Genomic DNA, 12,177 nt, shown 5'->3' on the forward strand with positions numbered 1-12,177 from the left:
GGAGCTTAGTCAGCAAAGGAGTAATGCATGAGCGTGCAAACTGCTAAGTAACCTTAATGTGCACAACAAAGCTCCCAGCTGCTTCATAAATCTAAATCTAACCTTGGAACAATTTCCTTCTCACCACAGAATCCCATAAAGCAAGGCACCCTGAGTTTGCTAATCGTATAACGTATCAATGCCTCCAATATATGCTGACAAAAGCACCATTTGGTTAGAAAAACCTGCCTTCAGTCCAAGCCCACCAACTATTTCAACCTCCCAGATTCCTTTTTGTAACGTTTCCAAGTCACAATATAATTGCAATGATATATTAGTGATTCAGTATGAAAATCTCACCCTCTCAGAAAGTGAAGTCCAGCAGGGAACCTCAGTTTTCTTACTCAGAAGAGCAAATGAATGCCCTTCGTAGCTTTAAACAGCTGCATTTAGTTGCTGACATGAAACGTGCCTCATTATGTGTGAACAGTAAATGTGAAAGAAAAAAAAATAGAAACTCTTCAGCTCTAGCAAAGCATAGACTTAATGTCTTTAGTGAAGAAAGCATGTGTGTACAAATGGTGGAGTTGGCACAGCTTGCAGACATTGTAACACTACCTCTCAGTGCCAAGTATTGTGAAATCACGCATCTTCAGATCTGTAACTACAGCATGGACTGCTGTGTTTGCGTTGTGAATGACTTCTGCCTTGTGAAATACTCACGTAAGATGGTAGAAAGGAGCAATACCACAAGTAGGTGTTAGAACTGTAAAATAACATGACTGGTTTTCATAAACAGCAGGATTCCTGTTGTTAACAACACAGCGATAGTAATAGTAATGATGCGTTACAATGTCAAGTGTGATCATTTTAAGACATGTCGGTTTTTAAATATTTTAGATATACAGCCTAAACGGCGTTTCTTAAACATCAGGGTAAAACTGGGTTGCTGTCAGCAGCATATAGTAAATACGGGTGATAACCAGCCCTATATGTGGCTAGCTCCACTGGCTTTTGGTTTTCTTTAGAAACCACAGTGCTTAGACTAGAGGCCTGTGTTGAGCAATATACAAACGCCTTATGAAGTTTCCTCCAATGAACATATGAAAACGAACAATCCTCAGCCCCTATGTTTGTTCAGTTTGTGAGATAAACAATAGAATGCTGTGAGCCTTTAGAATTGACTTGCTCTGAAAAATAGGCTTTTGGAAAAAAAAAAGGCCCAGTGGAGCAGTAAACTACTTCACCCTTTAAATTAATGAGTGCAGCATTCAAAGTAACCGTATTTAGTCTCTCAGGAAATCAGGACTGTTTACTATAAAAACACATTATAAGAAGCAGGCAAATAAACAAAAGAGGAAAAAAGTTGGTTTATCTACCAAACTAGCATAAATTGCACCAGACAATAAGAACAGAACCCACTATGCTTATTTAATTGAAGTCTATTTGGGAATTAGACCTAGTGTGCTTGAAGGAGCAGCCAAATTGTATATTAATCCACATACTACTAGCAAACTGTCAAATGGAACTTTAGTAAGATCTTTCAAAACATTGACAAATAAAAAAAACCTTAATGGATCTGCCTGTCAACAGTACACTATTTTTTATAATTTTCATGAACTCAGAATGCAGCACTTCAGGCATATTTAGAAAAGTATTTTTATTAGTTAAAATGATATAAATAAAACATACAAGTAAACAAAACATTTGCTGAGATATGAAAAAATTCTTAAAATTCAGGTTTGACATTTAAAACGGTATGTTGAACAATAAATTCTGCTTTGAATTGAATTTTGCACAGAATTGTCAAAGAAATAATACATAAATACAAAGTTTCTTTAATGAGAAACCACTCAAAATAAGCTTTAAGAAGAAGGTCTGTGCTTCCCTTTGACATAAAGCACTTATACAACTGAGCTACAGTCCTGTCACCCAAAATCTCTGGAAAGCAGGGAACACAGGCAGACAAACACACTGTACATAATTTTACAATAAGACAGAGCATTTCACAAATGGTCCATCTCTTTCATCATAAAAAATAAATAAATATGTTTAGTGCATTTTCTCATTTTCTCCAAAAGGAGTAAAATGAAAAAGAACTGTTAAATTAGAGTGTACCAAACTCAGTTTGGTTCAATGTATTCCTCTGTCAATCATTTCAGGTCTCACAATGATAAAAAGACAGTCCAGCTATCTTGATTGTATTTACCTTTGTGTGAATGTCTTGTTCAAAGTCATTTTGCATAAATCTTATTCAAATTACTACTACTGTGTGCGATAGACTGCTGCAGATACCCAACAGCTGTTTTTCTTTAGATCTTGTTTATACTAAAACCCCCGTCAGTGCTAAGTTCTCTCTCTGTGACAAGCTTTGAGTCTACTAACAAGTTTAAAATTCTATATTATTTGTAAGTTTTTGAAAAATGATTATCGACCCCAGTCCTGCAGACCCCGTAACACACTCCATAAAATTGGGCTTTCTGGCTGCTTAACACACCTGACTCAGCTGAAAGGTCAATTATTAACCAAGGAGCTGAATCGGGTTTGTTAGAGAAGGCAAAGAGCACTACTCCACAGTGCAGGGGTTCCTCAGCTTTGGAAAATGCGAGCATGTAGCGCTGTTGTTTAAGAGTCCTCTGTTGTTCCTGTACCAACACCTGACCTGCCACCCGCAGCAATCTCTTGGGCTTTGAACTATCACTATAAAATCTTAGGTGACAGATGTCCATAAGTGCATTCCCGTAGATGCTACATAAATACAAAGGGGCAGCTTTAGAGCTTTTTTAACTTATTATAGTCTGCCACTAACAAACATTGGCCAAATGTAAACAACAGCCAAAAGCTTGAACTTCCTTGCTAAAATCTGCAACTTCAAAATGTTCAATTGAATACGAGGTTGTGATATTTTAACTGGAAAGATGTTGAAGTCCACACTAAAAACAGCAATGCCTTCTTAAGACCTGCAGTGGCAGCTAAGATTAATAATTCAAAACTTTGATGCCACACTTAACTGTTTGCTTACAAGTGAAGTCAGATGTGCCCTTAAATGATGTACAATATACTCAATGTTGAACAAAAATAAAAGTCAAAAGTCAGTGATCTAAAATAAGTGCTCAGTGGTTCTTGGTCATTTTGAAAATGTTCATAAGGTTGTAAAATGTGCATAAACAAGTTCAGTAGCAAAAAGAAACAGATGTCAGTTGCTCATTTTAAAAGCACCGAAATAAGTCCCCTCCGGTTCTGGATCCAACAGCCGTGAATTGGATACATTGACAAAAATGCCATCACTTGCTTTCAACCGAGCACTTCTTCCCTGTTTGCACGCAAGTACATGTTGTAACTTTGGTTTACCCCACTGTAATGTCCCTGCCACTTTTTGAAAGGAGAACAGGTCTCATCTTCGACTGGGTGTGGATCTCATGGTAAATATACTGGAACAACTGGACATTGCTAACGTCCTGTTTCTTCGTGGCATGTTCAGGGGCATAGCGAAAACAAGTCTTGGCGTATACGTAATACAATCCTTGTTCCTCCATTAAGAGCCGCCCATCATGGTATCTGATCTTATTCAGAGTGCCTCGGAGTTCATCCCAGTAGACTGTGGTCACAGCATTAGGATCAGCTGCAAATTCAATCACAGGATGTTTCAGTATAAAAGCACTAAACATGACATAAAAGCAAAATCAAACTGACTAGAAGCATTTACTTACTTTTTGAGAAGTCAATGGGAGTCTTGACAGAAAGGTGAGCTACTGGAATTGAGTCTTTTTTTCTGGGTTTGTCCTTTTTCCTTATGTCTCTCAGCGCATCAGCCATTATATGTTCAGATTGAGCCTCCTGAGAAAAAATAAAACACATTTGGAGCGTAAAGGAAAGGTCCACTTTTAGAATATAAAGTAAGACTGTTCACAAGGAAGCTATGACATGGAACATGTTTTGGATTAAACAGCTAAGCCATAAATGCTCCCCTTTCACAAACAGGTTAGAACAACACACATTTTCAAAATTGCTAAATAACAGTATAATAGTTACAGTAATTACAACACATTAAACAGTTAAATGCACAGGGCCCACTGTCAGTCCCAAAGTTTTATTACAAACTTCTATAACCTAAGAACAGCTCAGCCAACATGCACTGAAGTCCCTGAATATAGTTAGTCCCTGTGGTTACTGACGTTCTAATATATAATAGGCCTGGGATTTAACAGCAGAGGTTAACAGTAAATCTGAGTCTTTATCTACTATTAATTAACTGTATGGTGTCATACAGCTGTCAAGCTCAACATACTTTACATAGATTATGTCTTATTTTGGTATTACTCGAGCAAAAAATATCAGCTGTAGTCTGACAGAATCTCTCAACTAATCCCCTCATGCCAACTTTGTGGGATTCAGTCATGATTCAAGGTCAAGCATTTCATGACTTATACAAAGAGGCTTACATAAGAATTAAAATAAAGTCATAACCCTTGATTAGCTGAGAGTTACAGGACAGAACATGGTAAACATACAGATTGTACATTTTAGTGAGGAGGTTGTTGCTCTGCATAAGCCTCTATTATTAGAGTGCTAATGTAAGCATTAAACTGTACTGTACAGCTATATTTCCTCACAGAAAGTCTTATTTACATAAGTGGCTCCTTAAAGTGAGGTTCTATATAGTAAACTGAGATGTTTACTGAGGTGTGCCTCAAAATTCTGTTAAAAAGACATTTGTAACTTTGTTAATTATTTGTTAATAATTAAAATATTTCTGTCATTAGGCTATTTTTGTCTCACCACTCTCACAGAGAGTGGGTTCTCTTAAGCATCTATCCAAACTGGTAAGAGGTGACAGGTGTTTTAACATTTCGCTACCTATATTGTTAAAAACTAGGCTGAAAGTTGAAATACGTTTTTGTTTTCTGGCACTTGAAGGTGTATGGGGTTGTAAACCTTGCAGATGACTCATGATTGCTATCACTGTGGTTGTTTGCTTTGTCCACTGAAGGACCAGTGAAGAAAATTACCAAATATAAGTGATATATAATTTCAATCTCTTTCTCACAATTGCAGCCACTTTTTGAACTTAAATATCTTATGGGTACACATATGTACAACATACCAAGTGTTTTGAAACACAATACTGTTTTTCACAAACCTTTCCAAATATTATGACTATCGTCACACAGCAAACATCGTAACTGCAAACTTGATTAAACAGCCTGATTAGCTGACTTCAGTGCAGAGTTCTGGGTGCTTTTCAGATGCTATGACCATAAGAGTTTTGGTTGACCACAAACAAAGTGCAGGCCAGTATATACAACCTCTCCAATTGGACTGCACTTGAGCAATAAAAAACAGAACAAGAGACATGACAGATTTAAACAGTTTTTTTTAAGTTTAGATTTAGCTTTTCCATGGGATAAATGTTAAAAACAGTATATTCATCACTGTCAAACTACACAAATTGTCAGTTCATAGAGAACAGAGCATGACCATGAACTCATTACCCAAACCCTCATATGTGTAATCCATACTGCACGTGTCCCAATTATGCAGGCAATTACTACTTGTGCCAATGAGACTATTACCAATGCTACATACTAACATAACAAGCGTTCCAAGGCTTTTCCTGTTGCTCCAAAAGGAGTACTGAGAACAACACCATCAACATGCAGCTGATATTTTCTGGTTATAAACCACCTTCAGGTAACATAAACATGTCACTTGTTGTAAATGCAAGTGATTTGGCCAATGATATGCTGGTTAAATCCTCATAGTGGTTATCCTGACAAAGAGCAGGCCCATGTTCTTGGGCTTGACCTTTATACATGCAGCCCAACCACCATGGTTAAGGAAATGTTTTACAGCAGCTGTGGTATGCAGCACAATGTTTATCCTTTGCTTTAAACAAATTATGAGAAAACAGCAGCTCTAAGCACATACTCAAGAATGCAACTTGGCTATCATTAGCAAAAAAGAACATCAGTTCTTTCCAACTACACACTGTTTTATGCCCTTTTTTCCTTACAAGGAAGGTACCAACACTAGCATTTCCTGGTTTCTGCTTATGAAGGAAATGTATTGTTTCAGCAAGTTTTCACTAAATAGCTTTCTAGAGCTTTAAAGGCAGAGCAGCATAGCACCAATATAAGATCAGACCGGCTCTGGGATAACTAATCTTACAATAACTATGCTGGTAAAGGTAAACAAAAAGGCATCATGAACACTAACTCACCTTAACAGGCTCAGTTGAAGACAGGTTCACCTGCAAAACAACAAACACCATTCAGTCACACAGCTGTATCCCATTACGAGAAACTGCTGCCCGTAAAATGGCATTAATGACTCAATATGGGCCAGTTGCATACTTTTGTAATTTGTATAACCTACTGAAAAACATAGTTCTGGTTACAGGGTGAATCTTATCAAGACAGATATAACAATGTGAAACACATGTCTCTGAAGAGCCTGTTTTACAACAAGCACTGATAGAAACACAGCCTCTTCCCAAACTTCTTTAGTTGAACTTTAAGAAGGAAAAAGAAAAGAGTTCAAACTTGCAAACTGACATGCTCAGCACAGTACAGTCAACAAAGATCTGAAAGCCAAAAATACCACACATGGGCAAGAAAGAGTGTCAAATTCATGACTCAGTGCTTACAGGTGGAACTGCCGTTAGCAGGAAAGAGAGAGAGAGAGAGATTTCCATTTACTGTATGAAAAGTTGAGGCGACCAAAAACCGGCAGCTTTAATGTTCTGTTCATTGGAAGATTTTCTTTCTGCATCTGTTTCCAAAGCCAATCTGAACTGTGTGCCAAACACAACCGAATTTTGTCTTTTTTCTCCTTTGCGTCTGCTTCTTGGGCTCTCCCCAGAACACAAAAAGCCTCAAACGCACACTGCTATTTATGCCAAAGACTCGAAAAACAACATACCATTATTCTTTACAACTTTCAAACAAGAAAAGCTGGCTTGGATTACGGTCGACTACATGTATTGACAAGCCTGCAGCTTTTCCCATGCTTGTTAAGCTGTGATGATTAGTTAGGGCGCAAGAGCCCTAAATTAATCAGAAGAAGAGAGCAGCTGAGATCCTTTACATGTTTTCTTTGCAAGCGCTGCATTTTGTGTCAGGATGAAAAACTTAACACACCAGTGACTGCATGTGAGATTTATGGATTTTTTTTTATGGTACACAAAGACTTCCTAAAGTAAGGATTTCCCCCCCTTTTCTGTCTCTCTTGTTTACTTTTGGAGCTCAGAAGTGCTCATGTTTCGACCAAATGGCATGAGAAGAGATCTTATCATGTAATGAAAAATAGAAACACAACGTAGTGTAATGTTCCCCACCTTTCAACAGCATCCCATTCACCACTAATAAATCACACTGACTTCCAGCGGCAGAGATCAACACTGGCGTTTTACAGGACCTCCAAAAACGATGAAACGTGAAATAAGCTTAAACGTGGCATTATGTACTAAAACAAACCCCTCTCACTACTACTGGTCATAACTACCCTCAACGGCGAGGGAATGAACCTGTGATTCCATTAATACTTCCAGTAACAACTGCATGGAATTATGAGTACACAGCGAGATTGCTACTTCTTAGACAGAGCGCTTAGGACCAGCAGTAAGCAAGAGAGCTCTGGGGTTTCTAGGCTGTTGTTTCAGTAGCCTACATGAAGCCACTTTAAGCTTATTTGTCGTTCAGCGTTTTTGAATGGCCCCATTTTACAGTCAGAGAAAAACCTCTTGACAAAGTCACAGACTGTGGGGAGTCAAAAAGTCTCAAAAAAGACTGAAAAACGCGAAGAAGTAAAATCAGTGAACTTATCGAGATGGAAAATCAAGCGTGTTACAAACACATGAGGCAATGCTGCACCATCTCAGAAAAGAGCTTTTCAGTCGGATTAGATCATCTTCAAAGACTTTTCACTAAGGCGTACAAGATAAGCTCCAACCGCCATTTCCAGCTCTCTGAGCAGAGCGGAGTGTGTCAATCTCCTCAGATTTCCAGACGCCAGGTAGGGAGGTGAGGTAAAACGAAACAAGTCACGCAGCACTAACCGCTAAAAAAATCTTCCGCCCGAGCACTAAAACTCTGTTTTCAACGACAGACGGTGCGTTTTTCCCTTCGTACTTAGCGTAAGCAAAGAGGAACCTCGAGGTTTTTACGAGTTAACCTTTCTCTTTTTCCTTCCCTTCCAGCGCGGTGCCGGGCAGGCTGCAGCCGCAGCTCCGGTGCGTGCGAGCGGGTTTACCTCGTGCAGATAGCCGGTGAGGTGCAGCAGGATGGTGACACTGGAGGCGACCTGCAGCAGCCCCATAACAGCCAGCGTGCCGAAGATGAGTGGTCTGTGAGTGCTGTGAGCCGCATGAAGCCGCGCCTCGCCGTTCTCCATGGCCGTATGGTTCCGCAGGTAACCGCGATAGTCATTAGCTGCCATGAGCGCTCGCTTCCAATAGTCTTCTGAGTGGCAGGAAGTCTGTCATGAACGGGGATTCATATAACGGTGGGTGGGCGAAGCAGCTCCGCTGCCTGAGTGCGCAGACAGCCAATCAGATAATAGGGGTTCGTCTGGCCGAACGCTGAATGTGTGTGGACTGTTTACTTGGTAATGATGTGGGGAGCTCCATAATATGCTTCATAAGATGATGTTGACTTTTAATTTAAAACGTCTAGTGAAGTGCTTAATAGTTAATAGTTGTGTTGAATGCAGATTTATGTGTCTGATTTATGTGTCTCTTCCAGCCAGACAGAAAACAATGAAGTAAAGCACTTGGTAATGCATTGGAGTTGCAATATTGCTGGGCATTATTTCCATATATCTCAGACAGTATTTAAATTAGCATCAGTGACGTAAATAAGTTAGTTAGCGTTAATAAAGTTAATAAGCCATGCTTCCTAAATTAACGGTGCTCTTTGGTAAAACACTGTCTTACAAACTTTCAGAATTTGCCTTGACTGGACTGTTTTCTTCTCCCAAATAACACTAAAAAGGTACCTTACACACTACTGTAAACATTAATCAGACAAACTGTACTTCTAGAAGGGAAAATTACTATTTAATATTTTAATGTATTTAACAGTGTTTTTCAAAACAATGTGAAGCACTGAGCAAATTACATACAGTAATCACAGTTAACCCCTTTGAAATCACAGGTTTATTACATACTAAGGCTTATTATTCAGTAACTACAGTTACTTTGATGTACATTGGCTGAGCTATTCTTAGGTTATAGAAGTGTGTATTAAAACCTTGGGCCCTGGTCATGTAAGGGTTTAATGTCAATTCCTGGATACCATGAGGGGACACCACTAAGGGATGAGATCTAAAAGAGCTACTGATCTGAGAGACAATAGTGAGTTGATTCACATGGAGTGGGTTGGAAGCATGCAGGATGTGACTCTATTTGAAAATGACGCAACATTCATTAGAATTCAGTTCTCATCTGTCCAAAGACGAATCATAATTATGCAAAGTAATTTAATATGATTAAATGGTAACAGTTAACAGCAACAGCAAAATATCTTCTACTCTTTATTAAGAACCTCGCGAGAAGCAAGACAATCCTTTGCACTCAGAGCTGTATCAGTTTTGTGTGGAATGGTGCCATACCAGTCTTGAACTGTGCATGGTGGGATATTGCAATCCTTTTACCTGATAAATACTGTAGTGGTTGATACGCTGCAATAAATGAATCAATCAGGCAGCTTTTATAAGCAGTCTGCAGGAAATTTCTTTTTTTTATTTGGATACTGGACCAAGAATCAAAGCTTTTAGTTCTTTGAGGCATGAAAGAAGTGGAACTCTACGTGATCTACTTCAGAATTTCCTATAAAGATCCAGTGACGTTTAGATTTTGGGACATCATTGAAAGCGTGGTAGGCTCATGAAACTAAGCCTAATTTTTTTTACAGGAAAAATGGGAATGTTGTCACCCTTGGGTATGGGAAGAGCATTAGGAAAAAGTTTTAGGGTGCACCTGGTCCTGTAAAATGGCCTCATATTCCTTGGTCAATATATGACCATGCAGAGGAATTACCACAACTCATGACATCCAAATACCATTGCGGATCCACTACCATGTTTAATAGTTAGAAACAGACATTGTGGGTTAAAAGCATTCCTTGGCATTTCCCAAATGTAAACAGGTCCGGATGTAGAAACTAAGGCGAAAGATGATTCATCAGACCAAATTTTCCATTGCTCCTTATACCTGATTAAGTGCTTCTGTTAGCTTTGGATGCAAACAAAACATATACCTACTGTCTGAATTGATGAGTTGCAGGGATGCAGATCTGTGGCAGTTCTTCTCTGCTGTATTTTGTGATGTTTGGGGCTTTGTTTATCCCTGTTAGTGATTGACCACTGTTCCACCGTGCCACTGTAGCTTGTAGTGTTTAGTGTTTGGCCTATGTTATCATGATTTTTTAAACTGTTTGAAATAAATTTGTAACCAGTGCAATTTGGGGATCAACTTTGTGGTTTCTTAACAACTTTTAGTTTTCTTGTGTTGCATTGAAAATTAAATCCAATCCTTTGATTACAGCACCTCTTTTATAACTGAAACATACTGCAAATTGCTGCCCAGCTTGACTTTGTAATTTAGTGATTTAGTTGACTTCAAACTTCATGTTTCCTTAACGCTTTTATATGCTGTTGACATTCATGCCACGCAGCTCAAATTTCTACAGAGAAGTTGTGCTTGTCTTGTGTAATCTAGTGTTATTTCCACAGGAAATATGTCTATCCATCATCTAAAAATATAGAAGTGTGGTTAGATGGTGAAGGATGAAGAGCATCTGATTTCTAAATGACATTCAGAGAGGAGTTGACCATTTGGTTGATGCACATAAATGAATCGTCCTTATTTTTTTTCAGCAGGGATGCTCCACCTTTGGCTCTCTGAGCTCAAGCACTGTGTAGCAAATGCTTCTCACTGTTCCAAGAAATGTTTTTGTGATGCTTAAAAATAATTAGAAAAAAAAAAGTTTGACAGGTTATTTTAAGCAGCTGTAGTGACTATTGAGTGGACTGGAGTTCTGTGAAATCTTAGAAAATCACTGGGTGTCAAAAGAGTTCATGAGCAAAAGTTGGCTGTATCTTTAACCTAAATCCTGCAACCTCATTGCTTGCAAGCATCATTTAGTGCATAACCACTATATTGCTTTTTTTTCAAAACCACAATCGCTCTCTGGTTACTCACTGTGTCATATTACATTTGTAATTGTATTCAGTCCCAACATTCTGGCAAAATCTTAGTCCACCTGAATTCTTTTACAGAATTGAGCACAGTACTGGACAAGGATCTTGCTTGAGATCAGCACACTCCAATGACCTTTTGAACCCAGCTGGCCAGCCAGGCACTGTTGTCCTCCAGTGCTCCACATTTGCTCTGGAGTCATTAATATAGCGTGAGAACCCTTTTTTTGGGCAGTGGGTTTCTCGTGCCTTCAGCTATTTTCCACAGAGTGCAGGCACTAGGGCTGCGGCAGGAAGGTTTGGGTAGTAGTATTTATACCCCTTTGTTTTGCCATGTGAGCTGTTCTTGTCCAAGCCAGGAGGTCGCTGAACAAGCCGAACCCAATGCTCCATCAGAATGTGACAGGCAGCAAAAAAACATACAGTGTTGAGAGCAAAGCAGCTGAAACCACTGGCAGGCACTTTTCTGTGTGCTGAGCAGGCCTCTGGAGGTTATTATTTGCTCTCCTGTAAGCGGGGTACTGTGCACACAGGATGAGAGAGCGCGAGTGCCAGAATCCTCCGCATGTTTCGCAGACTGTGGAGTCACCATGAGGGCGTTTTTTTTCTGCTTCTAGACTCCATGTGGCTGCGCTACAGTATTTCAAGCCAACCACCTTCTTTGCATAAGTTTCATGATAATTCAGCACTTCGAGATGGACAGGAAATCAGCCATGAATTATTAACACCCCAACTGCAACCGAACCTCATACAAGGAGCGACACGGTTGTAATACTGCCCAAAGAGATTGCTCATATGTTTTTTAATGTTGGCCTCAAGGTTGTAGAGTTCTAGATTTCAATCTACCACGCTTGGCGACAGTGCAATAACACTGGTGGTTATCACCATTACTAGTTATGAACCAGTGATGAAGGTCAAACAGAGTAGCGTTGCAGTTTAGAAAGCAAGAGAGGGACATGAAAGAGCTCACTGTTGTCTTTCCTCTCTCTCCCACATCCTGTG

The 12,177-nt window shown here is 39.3% G+C and overlaps 1 protein-coding gene across 1 annotated transcript; it reads right to left on the reverse strand.

Annotated features, from left to right (window-relative positions):
• Positions 1-1,624: 1,624 nt before the first annotated feature.
• On the reverse strand, positions 1,625-8,435 carry tnfsf11 (TNF superfamily member 11). Its single transcript, XM_017710864.2, is given in 5 exon segments — positions 1,625-3,346; positions 3,348-3,601; positions 3,690-3,816; positions 6,200-6,229; positions 8,230-8,435. Coding segments are annotated over 5 exon segments (768 nt in total). The 5' UTR covers positions 8,416-8,435; the 3' UTR covers positions 1,625-3,175.
• Positions 8,436-12,177: the final 3,742 nt, after the last annotated feature.

This window comes from Pygocentrus nattereri, chromosome 6 (assembly GCF_015220715.1).
Source record: "Pygocentrus nattereri isolate fPygNat1 chromosome 6, fPygNat1.pri, whole genome shotgun sequence".
Taxonomy (NCBI): domain Eukaryota; kingdom Metazoa; phylum Chordata; class Actinopteri; order Characiformes; family Serrasalmidae; genus Pygocentrus; species Pygocentrus nattereri.